The sequence below is a fragment of the Malus sylvestris genome, chromosome 15, assembly GCF_916048215.2.
Source record: "Malus sylvestris chromosome 15, drMalSylv7.2, whole genome shotgun sequence".
Taxonomy (NCBI): domain Eukaryota; kingdom Viridiplantae; phylum Streptophyta; class Magnoliopsida; order Rosales; family Rosaceae; genus Malus; species Malus sylvestris.
Genome location: NC_062274.1, coordinates 20,312,767 through 20,338,169, shown reverse-complemented (window position 1 = coordinate 20,338,169; position 25,403 = coordinate 20,312,767). Strand labels below are relative to the sequence as shown.

The 25,403-nt window shown below is 37.5% G+C and overlaps 1 protein-coding gene across 1 annotated transcript; it reads left to right on the top strand.

Annotated features, from left to right (window-relative positions):
- Nucleotides 1–12,905: 12,905 nt before the first annotated feature.
- LOC126605258 (uncharacterized) lies at nucleotides 12,906–15,741 on the top strand. Its single transcript, XM_050272629.1, has 3 exons — nucleotides 12,906–12,941; nucleotides 14,190–14,455; nucleotides 14,868–15,741. The coding sequence occupies exons 2-3, from the start codon at nucleotides 14,351–14,353 to the stop codon at nucleotides 15,207–15,209; spliced, it is 447 nt and encodes a 148-aa protein (XP_050128586.1). The 5' UTR covers nucleotides 12,906–12,941; nucleotides 14,190–14,350; the 3' UTR covers nucleotides 15,210–15,741.
- The last annotated feature ends 9,662 nt before the right edge of the window (nucleotides 15,742–25,403 follow it).

Below are 25,403 nucleotides of genomic sequence, written 5' to 3'. Positions count from 1 at the left end.
TGGTGATGGATTGACGAGTCTGCTTTTTTCAGGTAAGGTTCAATGGAAGAGAGAGAGGTGGTTGGAGGTTTGCGAAGGTATTCTGGAAAAGCCCAAAGAGTGAGGTTTTTAGGTTCTTAGGTTGTGCAGATTCACGGTGGATAGATGAAAAAAATGAAAGAGAACCGACATAGCTTTTCGTGTCGTTTCCCACAGACGGTGCCAAATGTTGATGCACAAAATCCGGAGGATCTTAGACCAACGTAAATCCGGCCATGAATCACACAAACGCACAAGAACACAAAGATGTATCGTGGTTCACCCCAATGTGTGGGCTACGTCCACACTTATGTTGATTCCATTTCACTGTATGAATGTATGGATTACAATAGATCGGCAAGGGAGCTTTCTGTGGATGCGGCCCTTGCCATTTTACTCTTTGTTTGGCTGAGAGGGTATTGCCCTTTATATTGTTGTGAGGCTATATGGATGTGAGACATTGTCCCCTCAATGAGGGTGAGGGACAGTCCCTTTTATAGAATAAGGGTTGTTTTCCCCTCTTACATGGGTTATGGGCTCAGTAATAAGGCCCAAAGACGAGGCCCAATATATGGTACCAACATATTATAATCACAAAGATAAAAACTTAGTATGCATATCAGTTATACCATACTTAGTATAAGTTTTTAGCATGCATTATTACTTATACCAGATTTAGTATGTAGCATCAATTATACCAAACTTAGTATGCAGCATCAATTAAAACAAAATTAATACATCATTAGTTATACCAGAATTAGTATACAACATCAGTTATACCACACTTAGTATCCAACATCAGTTATACCAGAATTAGTATGCAACATCAGTTATACCAGACTAAGTTTTTACCATGCATTATTACTTCTACAGGAATTAGTATGCAGCATCAGTTATATCAGAATTAGTAATAAACATCAGTTATACCAGACCAAGTTTTTAGCATGCATTATTACTTATACAAGAATTAGTATGCATAATCAGTTATACCAGACTTATATAAGTTTTTAGCATTCATTATTACTTATACAAGAATTAGTATGCATTATTAGTTATATCAATTAGTATGCAGTATCAGTTATACCTGACTAGGTTTTTAGCATGCATTATTACTTGTACAAGAATTAGTATGCAACATGAGTTATAACATAATTAGTATGCAACATCAATTATACCAGACTTATATAAGTTTTTAGCATGCATTATTACTTGTACAAGGCTTAGTATGCAGCATCAGTTATACCATAATCATTCAGTTTGTGACATTTAAATTTTTTTTTATGGCAAACTCATGATTTTATGTAAAATATAAATACAAATTTTAAGCAGAATTAGCTTGTTTTTGGATTTACCATTTTGTCTGTTAGGTCATCGTCTTGACTTTTTAGCTTATCTTGGTTTCGTGTTTTTATTATCCACGCAGATAGTGCCATTTGAAATTCTTCATCATCTGTTTGATCATTGCTTTTTTTCGGCACATCTGAAACAATTCTTTCATCATCAGCATCATCAACATCACCTTTTAAAAGTTTAAGTGCCACTATGGTTTCATCCTTATTGGCTATTTGTTTATGTCCCACTACCATTTCAACTTCTTCTGGATCTTCATGTTGAGGCACTAATTATTTATTTTTACGGTTAAGCCTTCTTTGCTTTTGGTCCCTTCTTAGCTACTTTCTTTTCCATTTTCCTCTTTTTTGATGCAGGCGGAGGATCGACAACGTTGTCATCATCATCTTCTGGGCCCTGTTCTATTGACTCCTGAATTTGTTTTGCATTCTCCATCTGTGAAAGTTTAAAGAGCTATGTTTTTTTATACTTTGTTTGAAAACAACACACAACAGGTACATGTAGAATATCTTTTCACACAAAGTACATGTAGAATCATGTTTTACATAAAAGTATATGTAGTATTAGTTTTACCTCCAAATCTTCATTTGCTTCTTTATAGATTTTTTCATGTAGAATTTCCAAATCCCACTTCATTGCTGTTGGCGAGCGTTTCTCCTTTCTTTCTATTGGGTTGATGATTGTGGTGTGACCACAAATCCAATACTATAGACAAAATAAAAGTTAGAGATTTGTATATTTTTGTAAAATAAGACAAAAACTGATTTTTTATTTATTAGTTTTTGTTTGCTTACCCGTAAAAGTAAAACAATGCCACTAACGGTTGTTTGTTTGTGTATTTTTCTTTTATGTGTTCTATTGATTGATTCCATCAAGTATCTTGTTGTTTCCTTGACCCAGTTGTATTGATTTATGTTATCAATGGAGTTGCAATTCTTGGCCAAACTCCAAGGGAGTTTCTCTGCTGAACTCCCAAGCAAATTTGTGTTTAGCAAATATAGAATTATAAGGCAGGCTGCATCTTGATCCCTTTCTGTTGTCCTAGTGTCTAATGCAACTTGAATTGCTTGTGCAATTTCTCTTCTACCAATTCTTGTCATTTTCGAGAAGTATTTATCAACAAATCTGTTTTCTTTCGACTTTGGGATTCTTGAGTCTCTTGTTGACTGAGGGGCTTCTCTGCTTTGGTTTGGGATCCCAAATATACGTTGGCCATCATCAACATTTACTTTGCAATATCCATTTTTGAATTTGAACATTCCCTTTTCAATGTGATACCATATCTCTATATGTATGACATCCCAATTTGATTTCTTCATTTGTAATTCACCTTTTATGTAAGCTTTCACTAGTCTGCCAAAATGTGACTTATATATGAATCTCAAGACTTCTGGTTTTTCTTTAAGTTTTGGCTTGACCTATTGTATTAGTTCTGCAAAGTCCAAGAAATTCAGTCTTATTTGAACATAGTTCTCATCTGTTGCTCGACGCTTTACGGCATGAGAAGTTGATTTCTTTTTTATTGCAAGATGTTTTACTATTGTCGTCATCGTCATAAAAAAATGAAACAATAATAAGAAGTCATATAAATGACAAGCTAGATGTAGCATCACTAAGCACACAAGCTATATGCAGCATCACTTAGTGCGCAAGCTTTATGCAACATCACTTAGCAAGCAAGTAGATACAGCATCACTTAGCGCACAAACAAATGCAGCATCACTTAGCAAACAAGGTAGATGCAGAATTGGTTGTTAACGCATAATGTAGATGCATAATTGTGCGTAAACCAATTTGTAAACATAAAGTAGAACCAAAATTAATTTACAAAGTGCAACATCAATACAAAGTGCAACATCAGTTCAAAGTGCAGAATCAAAGCTAATCGGTTAATGCTTTTTCTACCAAAATTTAGACATATTCATTTTCTTTTTCAGATGATTAAGAATCAATTTACAAATAGAAAGTAGAACCAGAATTAATTTACAAAGTGTAGCATTAGTACAAAGTGCAACATCAGTTCAAAGTACAGCATTAAAGATATACGGTTAATATTTTTACTCACAAAATTTAGACGCATATTCATTTTTTTTCTTCAGATGTTTAAGAATCAGTATACATATAAACTAAAATAGCGAAACTGAAACATCTAAAACACTGAAATTGGTTTTTCATAAACTGGAACATTGAATTTTTTGGTAAAATCAAGTGCAAAAAACACTTGATAATGCATGTGTTTTTTACAGTTTTCTTTTGCAAAATCAAGTGCAAAAACATGCATCCAAAAGTTTGGTAATGCATTCATTTGTTACAGAGTTTGAATTATAATCATGCAAAATGACAATTTTAAGTAATAGGAAAACCTTTGAAACACTGATCTTTCTGGAAATCCGGCTGAACTTTGTGAATCACTTACTGAAATTCCAGCTTGAAAGTGTAAAAAATTATGGAGATTTTAAGGTTTTTTGTCCGGTGAAGTATCTTTTGCGTGAGAGTGAATTTGAAGTGATAGATTTGGGGAAGAGGAACACTGGTATTGAATGGCAAATGGGAAGAAACCGATTAGTTTTTATGATTTTTGTCGTGTAGTGAATGCTTGTACCATATTTGACCAATCCCGAAACTACAAAGTACTGGTCAACATTATACCGTCAAGGACCCAGAAGAGTTTCCCTCCAACCAGGAGGCCAATTACAGCGTAACACGTGTCAACACCAAGAGGCCAAGCATAGGGCGACATGTGTCAACATCAAAGACCAATCATAGCATGACACGTGTCAAAGCCAGAACAAAGCTAGAAACCCTCTTCTATGAAAGGAGATCATTCTCTCACAATAATCCCTAATGTCATTTGTACTAAATCATTCACTAGTACTCACTAAAGGACACAATCAATGAGAACTCCTCTACTCCGTAGACGTAGCCAATCTGGGTGAACCACGTATATCTTGTGTTTGCTTTTCTGTCTCTATCCATTTACATACTTATCCACACTAGTGACCGTAGCAATCTAGCGAAGGTCACAAACTTAACACTTTCTGTTGTACTAAAGTCCCCACTGATTTTGTGCATCAACATTTGGCGCCGTCTATGGGAACGACACTTATTCCTATTCTCTTCAGCTTTGTCAAGCTGGTTTCCACCATTCGTACACTCTCTTTTGACTAGGCATCTTTCTCCAATATGAGGAGTGAAGGAAGCCACAACACACAAAATGACACCCCTCTTGCACCTAGTGCGAAGCAACGAAAGAAGGAAGGAAAGAGGGTTGTTCTTCAAGCTAAAGTCAATGAGCTAAGAGTTCAGAACAACAAGATAACGATGAAGAATGAGATCCTCCAAGACCAGTATGAGAAGGTCTTTGAGATGCTCCACAAGGCTAGATATACTAAAACACACGAGCTCATCACCCCTGTGGAAGTCAACCATCAACTGGGTGCCCCCTAACACGGAGGGTCATTTGTCCTCGACATGGGTATTCCTGTTGAGGAGCGAGCTACTCATCGAAATGGCGACCAATATGAGACTTCTCTCAACCCAGTTGCTTTGACCCGAAGCAGGAGGAGTAGAGGAAGACACCTCCTTACAGAAGGAGTAGAAGGATCGAAAGCCGTCTTTCGCGACTGTCGAGACTTCCTAAAGTAACGTCGAGACAATCTCATCCATGTAAGCTCGAAGATCAATAACCCAAGGGTCTCTGAAAAACTCAGTCCCCTTCATTGTCCCAGGCCGGCTACCAATTTGAGGAAGGGGCAACAAGTCCTAGAGAAACACGAAGGTATAGAGGACTCATAGATGTTCCGACAGACATACCTTTAAGTCAGTACGGTGAGTCCAGGAAAAAATCAATGCTTTTGATCAAACCTTCCTACTTATAAGAGGAGATGGAGATTTACGAAAGAAAGCTCCAATGGTACATGATTCCACTAAGGACCCCCTTGTCCTACAGCTCCTTAAGGAAGTAAACAAGTTGAAGGCCAAATGTCAGGCCGAGATACCTGACTGGAACCAACCCAGGCCTGGCCTTCTCACAAGAAGGATCTTCGACACCCCTTCAAGGGAAGACAAAACAAAAGCTTAGTTTACAACTCTATACTGGAATGGAGGACCCGATTGAACACCTTAACCTCTTTGAGTCCACCATGGCATATTAGATGTACACCGACGAATAGTGATGTCTTATCTTCCTTTCCACTCTTTCTGGCGGAGCTAGAAACTGACCTACATGCTTCACTCATAAAGTTTCAACATACAAGCTTCAACAAAAGAAAAAATTCAAAGAACTTAGTGAAAAAGGCTTTGGTGTATTTAACACAATACGTTGAAATGAAGCAAAGTTTATTTATTGATATCTCCGATAAGTTACAAATATGTGCATATACATGAATCAAAATAAACAAACAAAAGGGAGCCTTCACAAAGGTTGCTCAGGAGAAGTCTCAGCAGTCGGCAGAGCCCCAGAAAGAGAAGACACCAGAGGGTGATCATTCGGAGCCTCAGTACTGGGTAGAACCCCAGAAGGAGGAGGCACCAAAGGATAATCATTTGGAGCTTTATTAAGCGGTACAGTCCCAGAAGACGAAGTCAATAAATGCCTTTGGAACAAACCCACAAACCTCTGATGATCAAGTAAAATCTGACCATCAGATTCCTGCAGTTGGTCAAGCTTCCTCTTCATGTTTGTAGCATAGTCATGTGCGAGCCTGTGCAACTGTTTATTCTCATGCTTGAGCCCTCTAATCTCCTATTTGAGACTTATCACTTCAACAGCCAATTATTCAACTTGGCGAGTTCGAGCAAATAGGAGTTGGGCCATATTACACACAGAACCTGCACATTAAACACTGAGAGCCAGAAATCCTTAACAACCAACTCATCAGACTGTTTGGAAAGTAGTCTGTTATCTTTGAGAGTGAGAAGGTTCATAGTCACCATCACATCAGTCATATCATTCTTCATCACAGAGTTCCCAATGGTAAGAGGACCAGGAGGGGATAAGAAGGATGGGCGTCATATGTTGTCTTGAAGAGGTATGGCTGCCTCTTCACCAAAGTTCAAGTCAAAACGACGGTCGGATGGGCCAGACATTTTCAGAAATGATGAAGGAGAAATGAGGTCCAATAAATCCCTGAAGCACAAAAACAAGGGGAAAATTCCTACAAGCAATAACTCTCTGAACGTACTTTTTGCACACAATTGGTGCCCCTATAAAAGAAAGGGCAGCAGGGCCATTTGTTCAAAAATAGAAGAGGTACCACTCTCCGGATTTCGAGAAACAGATTTTCCTGAGTAAAATATGTTGACAATCCCCACACACAACATCAGCTCATCAGGTACCACATATAACTTTGCCAAAGATCTCTGACAAAATTTAGACACATAAATTTTGAAGGTCCAGCTACCCTACCATTACCCACAAGGGTAAAGAAACAGCACCACTGCTTGATAATTGGAAAGTCCCTATGTGAGTCAACCTTCGTGCTTCGTCGTAAGCCAGACTGGCAAAAATGCCCAACCTTTATTCACATCAAGAAAACACTCCCAACAAGATTACTTGCTCAAAAATTGAAGAGGCATCGCTCTCCGAATCTTGAGAGCCAAACTCCTACTAGGATGGCTTTCTCAAAAATCAAAAAGGCACTGCTATCCGAATCTCTAGAGCCAAACTCCCACCGGGATTGCTTGCTCAAAAATTGAAGAGGCACCGCTATTCGAATCTCGAAAGCCAGACTCCCACTAGGATTGTTTTCCCAAAAATCAAAAAGGCACTGCTCTCCCAATCTCGAGAGCCAGAATCCCACCATGATTGCTTTCTCAAAAATTGAAGAGGTATCGCTCTCCGAATCTCGAAAGCCAGACTCCCAACATGATTGATTGCTCAAAAATCGAAGAGGCACCGTTCTCCAAATCTCGAGAGCCATATCCCTAACAGGATTGCTTGTTCGAAAACCGAAAAGGCACTGCTCTTCGAACTTCGAGAGCCAAATTTCCTTGGATAAAGCTTGTCTACAATCTTCACACGCAACATCAGCTTTCCAGATACCACAGACCACTTTTTCAAAGTGCTCTGACAAAGTTAAAACACATGAATTTTGCAGCTCCCATTACATTGCTATGACCGAAAAGGGTAAAAGAACAGCGTTACTACTCATTGTTGGAACAATTCCTATATATGTCGACCTTCATCCTCCACACCCAGGCAGACCTGCAAATAAAACAAAATGCTCAACTTTTCTTCACATCCGAGAGGGCACTCTCAGCAGAGTCTCTCGAAATACTCATGTGAAATCCCGTACCTGGATTTCACTGTTATAATCTACATATTTGTATTATTGAGACTTTATATTATTTTACGAGAAATTATATTAATTTATTTGAATTTAGATTTAAATTAAACTAGTTACAAAGCTAAAGTTTGGAAATTAATCATCTAAAATTCGTAAACCTTTCGAGGTCACAATTTATATTTTTGGATAGATCTCGAACCATGAATGCATAGGCAAAAGCCATTTACAAGTCCGGATTATAACGGTACAGTTGCGGACATCTGAAGTTGTGTTTCTAGACTATAGATTTTAATTTCTTTAAAACTCCCCGTGGAAATGGTGACCAAGGAAAAAAAAAAGGAAGGACCAACCCAATTCATGAGGGAGTTTAAGGGAACCAATCAGGGAAAAGAAAAAAAAAAGAAAAAAAGAAAGAAGTGAGTTGCGGGAGAGACAGGGGAAGAAAAGAGAAAAGCGGGAGAGACCAACGGGAGGAGGGGAGAGGAAAGGGAAGAAAAAGAGTGACCAATGGGGGAAGCATAAGGAGGGAAAAGAAGGAGGGGAGGAAACACACAACCCGGACCCCCTTTCCCCTTGACCCGATTTTCCTCGACACGACCCGTGGCTGCAACAAATTCCGACAGGTTTCCCGTCCATTTTTCCTACGATTGACAACCTTCCACCCCTACCAAACAACTCCCTAGCCCTCCCTTTTCCATTTCCACCCGAAATTAGAAAGAATTTGGTTTTGTTTTGGTAGAAAACAACCCGACGAGATTTATGGGTGTTGGCAGCAATTCCACCATTTTTGTAGATATCGCCGATGACCACCACCCTTTTCCAACTCCTCTTAAAGCCTGGATCAAAGCCCAAACTAGTTTGGGGGCGGTGGAGCTACAATTTTGACGAATTGGAGAACACCCAATTTTAGGGTTCTGGCGGGTTTATGGTAATTGGAGGCTTTTCCTGGCCAAATTGGACTTGGCCATAGGTATAAAACTTGCTCTACTCATTGAGAGCTTCATTTTTGTAAATTTTGGTAATTTTTAAAAATAGTTGAATTTTTCCAGCAAGTCGGGGCGGCCGACTGCCACCTGCGACGACGGCCTGGCCAGTGGGTCGAAGACATCATTTTAAGTTCAAATAAATGCCTTGGTTTCATAATTGATATCCGTATGACATAATTTGATTGTTTGGACTTAGTTTCATTACGTACCTTACTTGGTCAAAATATGAATCAACGATCCGACCGTTGGATCGTCACCAAACCTTAATGTGTGATAGAACATAATATTTGTGCATCATAGAAACTTACGAATTGGGAATTCGACGTATGGATCTTCCCTAATTGGATTTCTAAGTTGGCAAAATAAATTGTTGACCGCCACTTAATTCTAGTAATTGGTGGAGATCCGACCATTGGATCGCGATGGGAATTTAGTATGTTGTTCTAGAAGCATAATGTGGACTTTGGGAAGTTATGGATTAGAAATCCAAAGTGTGGATCTTGAGGATCAAATTATGTAGAGTTGTGGACGCTATCGTTGACCGAGAGTTGATTTGTGGTCAACACGTCTCGAAACATTTTAAATAACAAAATTAGTACTTCATAACTAATTGAAGTCTAGTGTGGCCTATATTGGTGAGATTGTAACTTGAATGCATGAGATATGATTATTATCTTAATTTCTTATATTAGTATCATTTGTGAATATGAATTGGTCTTATAAATATGATTTCTATTGAAATGTGAACTTTATATATTTAGCCATAGACCTATGCTAATTAAATATGTTTAGGCTTGTGTATTGATGATGTTTGTGGTATCTATGTGTTTAATTAACTTTTTAATAATGTGAATGACAATTATGGGATCTAAATATTGTTTGATAATTAATTGGGTATGATTGCCAAATGAATACCTATTCGAACTTGGCATTATTACCTAGCATGAGATGGAGATGAAAGTTAGGAGATGAGTTAGTTACTTTATTAGATTTTTAGTAGAAATAGTAATTGAGGGTATTCCTTGTGTTGTGCTCCATATGACTAGATTCTGGTTGATATGTGGAATCGATAGCATGTATGCGTATAACTATGTATAACTTTTATGCTTGTATGATAAGATAGTTAGTGGTCATGAGAAGTTGATAGTGCAAGTGATTCCGTTGAGTGATGGTTCAGAATCATATCCTTGTTTGGATTCCGTTGAATGGTCCAAAGTCGCATCACTTTATTTATTGGTTTCTTAGATTTGATATCAGCTTCAGAGATGTAGGATGGCTTAACTGTGTCACTCTAGTCTTAGTTTTAGTATATTTGCGAGCAATGGTTTTGAGAATCTTGTGGATTGAATTAGAAAAGCTGTTGGACGTTTGGGTGACTCCTTCAGGATTTTTTATGATTTCTTAAAGTATGAATTTAGAAGATATGGTTATAGTTGTTATTATTCTGGTCAAATTAGTTAATTAGAATGGATAGAGAATTGTATTGTGCTTCGTCGGTTCTTTGATATGATATATGTTGTGAATTGCGGTATCATGTTGCGACATAATGACTTATATAGAAGATTGAAAGGAAATCATGATTTTCAGGTGGGTTTGTAATGTAACCATGAGTCTAGTAATTTCATGCTTGTCAAGTTCTATTGATTGATTGAGAAATGTTATGCCTTTCAGCTTAAACGGACTGTGTTATATGTCAATTATAGTGCATGATGAACTACGAATGGCTTGATCCCTGGGTAGGGTACGTAGGCAGTCAAACGAGAAGGTTAGATGCAGCCATAAAGTGTACAAATTTTACTACGCAATTCGAGGCATGGCATGTGCTTGGTATATATCTCGGACACGAGTATGTTAGATATATGGTTATTTGATGACATCAAGTGTCAATCTTGGACGTACGTCAGGATCGGGGCATACAACTCAGCTTCTTTTCCCCCCGATAATACCTCTGCAAACAAGCCACACCAGAGCAAGAGTATCTCATATCATCAGGGTTAAAAGCAAGAGTATCTCATATCATGCTTTTTCCCTGTCTTTTCCTTTACCCTTGTTCTTGCTTGGAACTCATTGCCTGATTACTTACTTGGCATTGCTCTCGAGTACTCATCCTCAACATCTTATGCTTCTAGAAAAGATACCACATCTGCCTGAGGAACAGATAGGGCAAGTGAGAAGGCTACAAGGAAGCATGTGGAGATAAGCAACATAACACGTGTTGATTCATCTCAGCAAAAGTATCTCATATCATCAAGGTCGAACACACTCTTTATTCGATAGACTTGTTTTGACCCTCAAATTCTTGAGTCGGCCTTATACTCTGTAGGAAACCAGAAAACCCTCCAGCCCAGTTCAAAAATAAGCCTGTGGAAAGTTACTTCTTCAAAAGAAAAAGTATCTCATATCATCTCTTCTCCTTTTTCTTCTCTTTATCCTTCTTGCTAGCTGCAAGATAGGGAGAATGAGAACAATCAACTGGAACTCAAAATCAAACTGTTGATCTGAGACTGATTGCTTGGAACTCAGATTGCTTACCTTGTCTGTCACCTCTTTCAGCAGATCTCATCGCTCAAAGACTTGGGGGACTCCTACTATATGGTTTGTATCGCGCTTATCCAAGCCCGAAACTACAAGTAAGCTTCAAGTGAAATTGATACATTACCTTGTGCATCTTCATCGGTTAAAGATACCACCCCTGGATGGAGGAAAAGTACTTCTAGAGAAGATGCCACATCTACCTATGAGATAGATAAGGCAAGTGAAAATGATACCACACTTCAATACTTAGAAGTTTCGTGATTACTTAACTGTTTGGATCTTGCAAGTCCCCAACCGAAGAGCTTCCCTCACTCGGGAACTTAGAGGAGCACTATTTATACCATACTTTACCAATCCCGAAACTACCAAGCACAGGTCAACGTTATACCGTCAAGGACCTAGAAGAGTTTCCCTCCAACAAGGAGGCCAATCACAGCGTAACACGTGTCAACACCAAGATGCCAATCACATGGCGACACGTGTCAACATCAAAGACCAATCACAGCATGACACGTGTCAAGGCCATAACAAAGCTAGAAACTCTCTTCTATAAAAGGAGATCATTCTCCCACAATAATTCCTAATGTCATTTGTATTAAATCATTCACTACTACTTACTAAATGAGAGCTTGAACCTATGTACTTGTGTAAACCCTTCACAATTAATGAGAACTCCTCTACTCCGTGGACGTAGCCAATCTGGGTGAACCACGTACATCTTGTGTTTGCTTCCCTATCTCTATCCATTTACATACTTATCCACACCAGTGACCGGAGCAATCTAGCGAAGGTCACAAACTTAACATTTTCTGTTGTACCAAAATCCTCACTGATTTTGTGCATCAACAGTGAACATGGCCGTTTATTAATGTTTATAGTCGAGTGGCATGCGCCGTAATTTTAGTCGGTCCGTTTCTTTTCGGGTTGGGCTTGGTTTTGTGTTATTGGGTTTTTTGTCCCTTTTTGTAATGCTTTAAAAGGTGTGGAGTTATGTGAAATATGGTATATATTTGTGTCACTATAAGTAAAGCTCCTTTTTTCTATCTTGTGCTTTTAGTAGGGGTGAAAAAGAATACCGAAAAAATCGAAAGCAACTCAATCCTTATTGAAATCGATTTGAAAACATTGAATTGGTAATTCCGAAATTTTGAATAACAGGAACCAAAAAACTTGGTACGGGCATTGGTATCACACTCGTTCGATAAAACTGAACTGAACTGATTAAATATATTTTTTTTTAATTTCAAAATATATAATATATACGATTATAAATTATTACAGTTGTCGGTTTGATTGAGATTTAATCTCAACCGTTCGATTAAACTCAACTTTCTCTCTCTACACCTCAGTTCTCTTTTATGCTTTGTCTCACACACTCTCTCTCTCTTCGTCTTCGACTCCTCTCCGACGTTGTCTCTCTATCTCATTCTTCAACCGCACCAGACTCACACTACACCACACACCGACCACACCACCAACGCGACACCATTTCTCTCTCTATCTCCTTCGACAACTCAGATGCAAAGCCTTCTATCTCTTTCGCCTCCGACCGTTGCAATGCAGAAGGTAAGCCTTCTTTCTCATCTTCCACTTCCGACTTACTCATCCTCTCGACCCTCCACGACCCATTATGTGAAGATCCAAAGCCCCAATGGTAACATCGCCATTTAACTCTAAGAACTCCAATCTAAGTCTTCGTCCACATTGCTGCTACACAGCACTGAGAATCATTTGAAGGAGCAACCACATCACTACGGCGTAAAAGGTCAGCCGTCTCGCTCATCACTCCTTCACTCTTTCAAGATTTGGGGCTTCTGAATTTAGAATTGGAGGAAAAATTTAGGATTTTTTATTTCAGAATTGGAAAATGATTTTTGATTCTGGCTTAAGGGATTTTAATTTTCCAAACCCAAAAAAACCGAAAATTCGGGATCACCAATTTTCGGTAAATCAATCTTTTCAGTTCGGAATCGGTTTTTGTTTCTCTTATTTGATATTTTCCATTCGATTTTCGGAAGCCACTTTTCAGTTTGGTTACCAAATCGAAACCATGCTTTGTTATTAGTGCACTACTTGATTCTTTATCCTATCTGCAAATACATAAACAAAAATAACTCATAAAACAACCCAAAAAATTAAACTTTAAGAAAGTAATTTTCACTCACCATGTTTAGCTTCTCTCACATTCCTTATACGTTAACCCATCAAATTCAATAAACAAAAAAAAAAAAGTAAAATAAAAAATCAATGATTAGGATTAAGAGCAACTCCAGCCATGCTCTTTGCTGGGGGGACGGGCTGCAGGAAAGGGCCCGAGGGCCGGTTGGTTCTTCTCCAGCCATGGAGAGCCCGAGGGCCAGGGGGTGGGCAATTGACAGGCCTGTGGCCCGAGGCCCGTGACGTCAGGCCTGGGTCCGGGCTTTTTTTTTTTATTTTTTTTGTGTCAGGCGCGTGCCCCTCACTCGCGAGTGGGGGCGCGTCACCCGACAGGATTTCAGGCAAGTGGCCCGCACGCCAGTTATCGTTGGGAAGCCACGTGGCTTCCCACTGTCCGTTCGATCCCAACGGCTCTTTAATACGAGTCGTCCGATTTGCAACGGTAATAAAAAAAAACTGATTTTATATCAACCATTCGATCTAAGATCAACGGTTGATATTAATCTGCTTTATAAATTTAAAAAAAAAGAGAAAATAGTTTTAAAATTAAGAAAAGTTACCGTTATGACACGTGGCACAATCTGGAGTGTTGGAATTCAAATTTTTTAAAATCCAACGGCAGAGATTAATTATTTGAATAAAAAATTTAAAAAAATTGTAAAAAATCCGAAACAAATTGTCAAAAAATCTGAAAAAAAAATTGTAAAAAATTGTTTTTACTTTTCTATAAATACCACTTCTTCTCCATCTACCTTACACCACAATTTCATATTTTCTCAACTACTTTCAATCAAATTCCTATCTTTCTCTCAAAGTTTCAATCCAACTTTTTTCCACAAAATGACTACTGATGCAGGTACGAATTGGTCGCTTCTTGAAGATGTTGCGTTATGCACTAGCTGGGTTGAAGTTACTCATAATTCCCTTACGGGTAATGAGATGCAGTTGTGAGAAATGTGGAGTTTAATTCATACCAAATTTCTTGAGCAAATAGGTGGGAAAAGAACCAAATAATCGATGTCTAGTCGTTGGAAAATACTTTGCCATTCCTTTAGTACGTGGAGAGATGCCTTGACACAAGCTAGTAGTAATGTTCGAAGTGGGGCAAATTATGCAGATGAGGTAAGAATATATTATAATTATTTGTTTGTATTATTATTTTGTTACCTAATTTGATTATAATTATTTGTTTGTATTATTTATTTGTTACCTAATTTCATTATTATTATTTGTTTGTATTATTTATTTGTGACCTAATTTCATTATTATTATTTGTTTGTATTATTTATTTGTTACCTAATAATTTCATTATTATTATTTGTTTGTATTATTTATTTGTTACCTAATAATAATTTCATTATTATTAATAATTTCATTATTATTATTTGTTTGTATTATTTATTTGTTACCTAATAATAATTTCATTATTATTATTTGTTTGTATTATTTATTTGTTACCTAATAATTTCATTATTATTCATTTGTTTGTATTATTTATTTGTTACCTAATAATTTCATTATTATTCATTTGTAGCAACTTCAAGCACAAGCATGGTATGCTGCCAAAATCAAATCAAGAAACAAATCATTCCACTGGTGGGAATGTTGGAATATTGTTAAAGATTGTCCTAAATTCAAAGTTGTGCTTGTTGGTCCAGAAGTATGCATGAACAGAACCCCTCTACACAGCACCCCTCCACATTCTAGACCCGATCATGGCTTCCATGTTGATGAAGAAGATGGAGAAGAAGTGTCTGAAACGCCCATTCCTGAACAAGCGTCGGGGTCGACCCGTTATCCAATTAGGCCTCTAGGTAAGAAGGCTTCAAAGAGGAAATGGAGTGCTTCCAAGAATGATTATGGAAAGTACATGTAAAAACTTGCTCGTCAAGGTGAATTGACGTTGGCACGGGAATTGGCGAAATATGAGGCTGAAAAGGCTAGAGATGAGGCAAAAGCTGCAGCTATTCAACAAGCATTTCAAGCTGAATAGAGGGAAAGAGAGCTACTTAGGCAAGAAAGGGAGTTGCTTAGAGAAGAAAGAATTGCACAACGAGATCGTGACATTATGAACACGCGTTTAGAAGGGATGTCTCCAAATTTTAAATATTTTTTGCAGTCGGAGAAAACGAATGTGGTGCAAAGGAGGCGTGCAAGAGAAGCGAGATCAAGACAAGATGGTCCTAGCACAACAAGACAAGATGATCCTAGCACCACAGATTGGTTTAAGTGGTGATGAATAGGGTACTTTTGTAATCGGAGCCCATAGTTTTCCAATCACTTTGGGTTGTAATTTATTATTTATGTTGTTTCCATTTTATTGAAGTTAGTACTTTATTTAAAGTGAGAGTACATGTATTTAATTTCGTAATATATTTATCCTAATAATAGAATCTTTATTCATCAAATTATTCACGTATAATGAAATTATAAAACACACCAAATAAAACTAAAAAACTCACCAATTGGAATTACATAAACACACCAAATAAAATTACATAAACATACCAAATAATTCACACCAAATAAAATTACATAAACATACGAAATAATAAAAAACTCACTACAAAAAACACACCAAATAAAATTACATAAACACACCAAATACAAACAAACATACTAAATAAACTTAAGTATCTTCAGCTTGTTTCAATGCCCACTGGTGCTCTATCAAGTTAATTTGTCAATCATTGTGCATAGATGACCTTTGAAGTGTAGTATATCGTTGAATGACCCTTTCATTGTAACGTCCATCCCTTTCTAATGGCTCGTGTTGCACGGGTTCTTCGGTGGCATCATGCGCACAATATATCTGTGTTATTGAATTGTTCATCGTGTTTGGCTCTGGCTCATATTCATCAACCGCATCATAATCGAACTCATCTTCCACAATCATATTGTGAAGAATGACGCACGTCATCATAATGGATCGAAGTGACTCTACATCGAACATTCTGGCAGCACCCCTGACGATCGCCCAACGAGCTTGAAGGATACTAAAACAACGCTCCACATCCTTCCTGCACCCCTCTTGACAGCTTGCAAAGTGTTTTTCCTTTGCACTTCGCGGACGTGGCACTGTTTTGACAAATGTTTCCCACTGTGGGTAAATGCCATCAGCTAGGTAGTATGACCCGTCGTACCTACGTCCGTTGACGACGTACGTGACTTTTGGTGCCTTTCCTTGCAGGACGTCGTTGAACACTGGGGATTGGGCAAGGACGTTGAGATCATTTTGAGCCCCCGGAACCCCGAAAAAGGCGTGCCATATCCATGTATCAAAAGATGCCACTGCCTCCAAAATGATAGATTTTGCTCATTTTATGTCCCCATATGCGCCTTGCCATGCACTTGGATAGTTTTTCCGCATCCAGTGCATACAATCGATACTTCCTATCATCCTAGGAAAACCTCGTATCTCGCCTTTCTTCAGAAGCCTTTGCAAGTCCATGCGAGTAGGTTTTTGGAGGTACTCTGTGGTGTACAAAGATTCAACTGCTCCACAAAACCTCATCAGGGCCTCAAGAATGGTTGATTTCCCCATCCTCGTTATCTCATCCACTTGGTCTGCAGATGCTCTATACGCAAGCATCCGCAACGCAGCAGTGATTTTTTGCTCAGGCAGAAGACCCATAACACCACAAGCATCATTCTTTTGCACAATGTAAGAATCATGGTTGCAAACATCAGTCATGATTCTGTTGAATAAATGTCGTTCCATTCTAAAACGGCGTCTGAAGTACGTATCAAGAAATGCACTGTTATGGACAAAGTAATCGTCCAACAGCTCTTCACCCCGTCGTTGCCTGCTTTTATCAAGGTTTCTTGAATGGTTGGGCCTGCATATCTGAGCAACAGTCTGGATGACTCGACGAGAATGTGAGGCTCTAGCCATTCTTGTTTCGTCATCTCTCATTCTACGCTCCTCATCCTCTTCCATCTCATTTTTGGCTATCTGAAGGTTGAACATTCCTTCAGATTGGTTAAACAATTCTTCCTCTTGCTGATCGATTTCCCACATCATCCTTGATGAAGAAGAAGACATTGTAATAATGGATGGTGAAGAAGAAGCAGAAACTATGAATAATGAGATAGAGATGTTGAGAAAATTGGTGTGAGATTTGTGAGGATGGATGGTGGATTATATGGACCATTCAGAAAGGATTGGATTGTAGATAAGGCCACGTGGCATGCCGTCATTCGTTAAAAATCTAATCAAAATCTATCCTCAAAGATTTTGAAAAGATAATGACACGTGGCGCGATCGTATTGGATAAAAATCTTATCGAAATAGATCTCCAATAATTATCTTTTCGGATAATGACACGTGGCGCAATTTTGAACGAGTTAAAATCTGATCGAAATCTATCGTCAAAGATTCTCAAAAGATAACGACACGTGGCACGATGACATTGGATAAAAATCTTATCGAAATCCATCGCTAAATAATTGTTTTTTTTATAAAATGACACGTGGCGCAACGAGAATGATTTAAAAAATCTTATCTGAAATTACAAATAATTTTATTTTGTATTATTTAAACAAACAAAAAAACTAATATTTTATTGCCTATTGCCAGGGGGGAGGGCTCCAAGGGTGGAAATGCAAATGGCAATTACTGTTTATTAATGGCAGTTACTATTCATTAAAGGCAGTTACTATTCAAAATGGTGGATTCAATAGTGGATTGCCAGGGGGAGGGCTCCATGGGTGGAGTTGCTCTAAACAGGATGTCTGAAGGGCTTAAAAATGTATGTATTTATCATTGAATAATGCTTGCATTCCTCCCAGGGAATGGACTCATTCCCACTTATTTATAATGTATCTTCACCATAAAAATTTTATAATTGGAACTATTCAATCTTCTAATCTTCATTTGAAGATCATTCGTACAAAAAAAATCATTCAAATCAAATATTGTTTATCGTGAATATGGTACTTGGTAAATGTATAGTAAAAATAAGCGGCTCATTGTGAAAATCATGTTGGGTACATACACATTTGATTTATTTGATACATTTGGACGACTAATGATATCTAATTCGAATATAGGGATGATCTATAAATGAAGATTAGGAGACTAAACGATTTTGATTATGAAATTTTGTGGTGAAAATACGTTATTTGCAAGTGAGGAAAATGAGTTCATCTTCTTAGAAAGAATGCAAGTATTATCCTTTATCATTCTTATGCTTTTTCATCAAGTTATATTATATTTCATAAAAATTTATTAATTATCGCATATTGTCTAATATCTTAATGGATAAGGTATTGGGTTTTCACTCACAGGGCTCTTGTTCGAAATTCCCCTCTTCTAAATTATTTAATGGTTTTGAATTCTTCACCCTCCCCTTAATAACAGTAAATTTAAAAAATTATTAATATATACAATATGCTTATAATTTGACCCTTCTGACCACTAAAAATTCTTAACTGACGAAGGATGGAATTAGTGTTATTTTAGACGCGAAAGAGTAAAAAGAAGAAAGCGTCATGTGATTAAGAAAAGTGATTGGATAATTGGTAATTTAAGGTTATAAGATTATATGTTGTGGTTGTAGAAAAGGTATCAAAACTGGCTTAAGCCGTCATTCGCAGAAAATCTTGTCTTTTCTTTCTCAAAAATGGCTTGAGCCATCTTTTGCAGAAAGATGTTAAAGCAATTCCTATCCCAAGGGTCAAAACTGCAACCTACTAATAAATAGGGTTTTTTTTTATTGTTTGTCTTTTGGGGTTTCACGGGTTTTATTGCTTGTCTTTGAGTTTTCTTGTGCAGTTTAGGTCAGCAAGCCTTTATAATATGTTCTTTAAGTCTTGTATTGAGCATCTTTCATTCAATAAAACTTAGAAAACGAGAGTTTTTCTCACAACCTCTAGTTTTCCAGAATTCTATCCAAGAGTAATCGTTTGTGATCACTAAACCATAACTTTCGTCATGTCACTAACTCTGAACATTAATTATGTACAATACGCTTATAATCTCATTATCGTTTTAGGCCTATTGTGCTCGGAATCATAGAGAGGGAGAGGGAGGCCCGCAGTAAGAGAGAATAGATGATTGATGAATTCTATGGTGTTTGCTCATGGCACTGTGCATTTAATTGTTTTTTAAGTATTCACAATTAAAATTAAAAAAATGCAATAATCAACTCTTGGGTTGAGAGAAATAAGAGTGGATGGAAGAGTGAAAAAGGAGAGAGAAGAGGAAAATAGAGGAGAGAGGAATGATTAGAGAGGAGAGAGGAGAAGAGGAAGAGAGAGAAGATAGATTGAGGAGAAAGATAGGATGCAAAGAGAGAGTTGAGAGTGATTGATTTTGAACAAACAATATTATATGTAATAAAGATGAGGGGGTGCATCACAATGGGCTAGCAATAATGTGGTTTAAATTCGCTTTCGGCGAAAATCGAACATAAGACATTTCACTTACAAGTGAAGAGGTATACCACTAGACTGTAGTACTAAGTGGCTTTAAATGTTAGTGGGGAGAAGATCGGTGAGTTGATTTAAAAACTCTAAACAATGACTTTTTTGCGTTTTTAATATATAGCTATTTTTTAAGTTGGTTTTGAATTCAATTTTTGAAAATAGTCATACCAAACAAGAATTCTTGGCTTGAAATTCAAAAACTATTTTTGAGTTAAAAAAAAATCGATTCAAGTTAAATATCAAGCAGACCATTAAATTTTTTAACACATTTAGAATTACCAAATATTATATCTAAACAAATCAATTAACAATCCAACTCTTCAACTGTACCTTCTATTTAGAATGTCCTCTTCTTTACGTATTGCTTGTGGCGTCTCCATGACAAAAAGATTCCCTCTTTTAAATCTTTCTATGAATTTTAAATGGATGATGTAATTAAGTAATCACTCAACTATAAGTTTGCAATTTTCTTTGAACAAAATACTATGAATTAAATACCCAAAACCCCCAATCTTTAAGTGTCATTCCAAATTGGTCTCAACCTTTTTTATCATTCCAAATAAGTACCTAACCTATTGAAAATGTCAAATCCGTTAAGCCTCAATTAAATTTTGTTAAACTAACTAGAGATTACTTTCTCTCCGGAATCAATAGAAAGTCATGAAAGGATAGCCTCCATCAATTGTCACCACTCTCATCATGCCATCACCATCAAACCTAATACAAAACCACCAACTCCACTGTACAACTATAACTCAAGCCACTAACATCAAGAAAAAGGTTATGAAGGTTGCTGAAATGATATGAACTATCATGATGTGGCCATCATTATCTTCACCGCTCACAAAGAAAAACTAGAAGTTTTACGAGTTGACAATCGGCGTATGAGGAAAACACATTAGCAAAAATAAGCTCCTTGAAATTCTATCTGAGTTCTTAACCCTCTCATTTGTTAAAATATTGCCCTCCTAATATAAGTTCAATTTGGATCTATTTTCTTCAATTCATACCCATTTGATCATTAAGTTCCAGATTGTGCAATCTATGTTTGGAATTTAGATTTTGAGGCAACTAATAGTAATATTGACCATGATATACCCAATTGATGAGTTTTCGAAATTTATATTTGAAAAATCAATTGGGATATAATGGACATGATATTTTCAATAGGTTAGATACTTAATATAATGGATATTCTTGTGGCCTATATTTAATTGACAGGGAAAGAGGGGCCGGAGGCACAAAGATAATATAGAGAGAAAGATGTGTTTGTAGGGTTATGTAGAGGATGTGTTATTCCCCCTACGCAGTGCCTTTTATTTATAGTAATAAAGGAGGGAAGAATTCCTTCTCGTCCAAGGAATACAAGTCATAATATGGAAGAATAACTAGAATCAAATCTAATTTAGGATTTGCACAATCACACCTAAATAAGAAGTTTATAACACTCCCCTTTGAGTGTGTAAATACTCAAGTAGATTCAGCATCATGTAGAGTTGAGGAAGTCGACTCGTCGACACTAATTCTGGGAACACACTAGTCTCAAATAAGGTAGGAACTTGCATAAGGAAGCAAGTCTCACAAAAAACCAATGACTATGGTAAAACCGAGTAGGGACAAAACCCATAGGCTAAGGAAATATGCGTGAGTAATGCAAAGCCAAATGAAACGTCTACAGGACGTCATCAGGGATATGATCAACCTAAGGTGGGTGCCTCGTCAAAACCTCATTAGTTTGCAAACACCCAGTGGGAAAAATGCTCCTAATCGTAGGGAAAAAAAGTACATTAAGATCAAGCAAGTATACTTCAGGATACTCCCCCTGAGTTTGACATAATTCCAAAGAGACTAACAATGTTACAACTCATAAAGTTTACAAATACCAATTCCTTGAACAAGCTTCTAAAACGTTGCCTTCGGTGGTGATTTGGTGAAGAGGTCAGCCAAATTGTCTTGTTAACGGATTTGTGTGACTTTAATCTTCCGATGCTCTTGTTGTTGATGTGAAAGAAGAACTTTGGGACAATGTGTTTGGTGTTGTCTCCTTTGATGTAACCCTTCTTGAGTTGTTCGATGCATGCTCCGTTGTCTTCATAGATCATCGTCGAGACGTCAACGACGAGGTAAAGATTGTAGAAGCTTCGGATATGGCCCACAACTGCTCTCAGCCAGAAGTATTCCCAAGTTGCTTCATGTAGGGCGAGAATTTCAGCATGGTTAGACAAAATGGCAACTAAGGTTTGCTTAGTTGACTTCCAAGAGATTATGGTGCCTCAAACGATAAAGACATAACTCGTTTGAGAACACTCATTGTGCAGATCAGATAAGTATCATGCATTGGCATAACCAACAAGGCGAGAATCGACTTGAGATAAGAGGGTGTGACATCACTCTAAGATCCATAGAGATAGAACAAGCCCATATCTGTGGTACCCTTAAGGTAGCGGAATATGTCTTTAACACAGGCCCAATGTCTACGTGTTAGTGCATTATTATATCTTACTAAAAGATCAACAGCGAAGGAGATGTCGAGTCTAGTACATTGAGCTAAGTACAATAAAGCGCATGTAGCACTTAGATAAAGAACTTCATGCTCCAAAATCTATTCATCCCTCATTCGGATAGAAGGGATCTCGTTTTACATCTAGCCAACGACCATAGGAATACTCGAAGGCTTCGTTTTATTCTCGTTAAAGCAGCACAACACCTTATGAGTGTAGTTCGATTAATATACTAAAATTTCATCTAAACGGTGCTCTATCTCGAGACTGAGATAGTATAAGTCTTTCCTAGATCTTTCATCTCAAATTCTAACTTCAGGTGTGCAGCAGTTCTCTGGAGCTCTTTAGAAGTTTCGATGAGGTTCATGTCATCGACATAAATTGCAACAATCGCAAAATCAGAATGTGACTTCTTAATGAAAACACAAAGGGCATAGTTCGTTGTTCACATATCCTTGACTAGTTAAATACTCACTTAGGCAGTTATACCATATTCTTTCGGATTGCTTCAAACCATAGAGTTAACACCTTAGCCGAATTGAGAGCGTGTTTCGGGGTTTGAGACAAAGTGGGAGTCCTCCACGATAATTCACGTTGTTCTTCATGAATGGTAACGTTCTTATCTCCCTTTAACGACAAGAAGATTGTCTCATAGAAGTGACAATGCGTTAAACGAACGGTAAACAAATCAACTGTCAAAGGTTCTAAGTAACGAATGATTGAAGGAGAATCATATCCGACATAGATTATCATCCTCCACTAAGGCCTTATTTTTATATGTAAAGGCGGCGAAATCAGCACATAGACCGCACAACCAAAAGCACGCATATGCGATATGTCGAATTCGTATTCGGTAACCAACTGAATGGCGCTATATGGTTGGGTCGCAACAGGCCTCAGGCGGATTAACATGGCTACATGCAATATTGCATGACCTCAAGCAATGATCGGGAACTTGGTACGTATGACCAACAAATGAGCATTCATTTGTAACCGCTTAATGAATGCCTCTACCAGGCAGTTCTGGGTGTGAACATGGGGTGCTAGTTGTTACTTCAACCTTAACAGACATGCAATAGTCATCAAAAGTTATCCAATCGAATAGATTTGATCGGAAAATCAGGATGGTGAGCATATATTGTATATTAAATATGTATTATTGTATTATTATTCTATAATTATAATAAGTTAAAAAAATGAAATTTTATTTATTTATTTTATGATATATAACAAAATAAAATATAATTTATAATTTATAAAATATTATAAATACTAAATAAATCATATATAATGCGGATATAGTCGAATGGTAAAATTTCTATTTGCCAAGGAGAAGAAGTAGTTCGATTCCCACTATTTGCTCAGGATAATAGATAAATATATTAAATTTTTTTTTTTAATAGATAAAGCATTAAGTATAGCTAACCACAATAGTATAGGGGTTCTACTGTCCACTCTCTTTTCCTCCCACCAAAATGAAAAGGGTAATTCATTATTATATTTTGTTGTCAAAAAAAAAAATGTTGCGGAGACGGGATTTGAATCCATGACCTCAAGGTTATGAGCCTTGCGAGCTACCATGTTGCTCTACCCCGCGATGCATAAAAGAATTGGGAATTAATGGACAAACAAGGATTGAATGCGTCCATCTACCATATATGTACAAATAGGATAGCCCATTTATACATAATGTTAAAGAGGCCCCTCTATGATCAGAGAAATTAATAGAAACTGGATATTTTAATACTTGCTCTGAGCTTGATAACCTGAGCCAATAGTTTGGAGAATGCAGGGTTCCTTGTGGACAACAAGCACACTTATGACCAACATGTGGAAGCGTCAACCAAAACCATAAAATATCTAAATGGTCCGCAGAGAGGGTGAATCAATCCACAAATGTCCCCTTGAATCCTTTGTAGAAAAATAGGAGGATTCGAGCAAATCTTGTCATAAGAAGGCTTAATAATAAGTTTTCCCATATAACAGGTTTGCTATGTGATTCCTTGAATCGAACCTAAACTTCAGGTTAGTGGATGCCCATGTGATAATTTGAGGATACGGTGCATCACTGTTCGTCCAGGATGTCCCCAACGATCATGCCAAAGTGTAATTTTATGCGCAGTCCCAGAGGTAAGGCCGGCCACATAGTGGCTCTCTATAAGGCGTATGGTTGTATTATACAAACCACTCGGGATACGTTCCATCTTCTCTAAAATACGCTTCTGGCCATATTCGTAGGAAATAATGCAAAAAAATTCAACTTTGTTTTCTACATAGGTTTCAACATGGTAATTATTATCTTTAATGCCCTTGAAACTCAACAACGTTTTTCCGGAACGTGGAGAATAGAGTGCCTCATTAATGGTCATTATTGTATCATTGTACAACATTATACGTGTCTTACCGCATCCTTCGATCTGGTTGGATGGTCCTGAAAGGGTTGTCAGATGTGCATCCTTAGGTATAAAGTTAGTGAAATAGATGTGTTCACACAAAACGGTGTGTGTGGTTGCACTATCTGCCAGACAACTAACTTTCCCACTAGTCATACCTAGAAATAAAAATTAATTGAAGCGGTCACATGCATAAAAGTTTGAAAACTTAAATTCATTCAATTAATTATTTCGAGAAAAGTTTATAAACTTCAGGTTCATATTACTTGCAAACAAATGCATATATATACAGAAATATGCAAGAAAATATGCAAATAGAATTTCAGGTCTTAGAATTATAATAATTGAATTAATTTTTTGGACTTTGGACCAAAAGTAAAGTGTGGGTGAAAAATAACAATTAAGTTCAAGGCCAAAAAATATGGGCCAAAAGCCCAAGGGTGGGCTGAACAAATTAATATTGTGAGATCCAGGCCCAAATTTGAGCTGGAATGGGCTGATCAGGCCAAAAGGATGTAGGCCCAAGGCAGCAAAAGGGCTACCAAGGAAAACCGGGCTCAAAATATGCCCAGGCAAGGGTGCTGACCATGTACGGTAGGGAGCATGGATGCACCAGCGAGGTTGGGATTTGGTGTGTCGCAGCGTAGGAAATCCACAACAACCACATGGACTTGGTTCCACTGCAACGGGGACATGGGGACACCGATGACCAATTGGGTTGGTGTCACGAGTGGGCCAAGATAAGGG

Bases quoted from the DNA above. Each gene is read 5' to 3' on its own strand.
- LOC126605258 (XM_050272629.1), top strand. From the start codon at position 14,351: ATGTCTAGTCGTTGGAAAATACTTTGCCATTCCTTTAGTACGTGGAGA. The intron at 14,456-14,867 runs GTAAGAATATAT...ATTCATTTGTAG, and splicing joins GGGCAAATTATGCAGATGAG to CAACTTCAAGCACAAGCATG.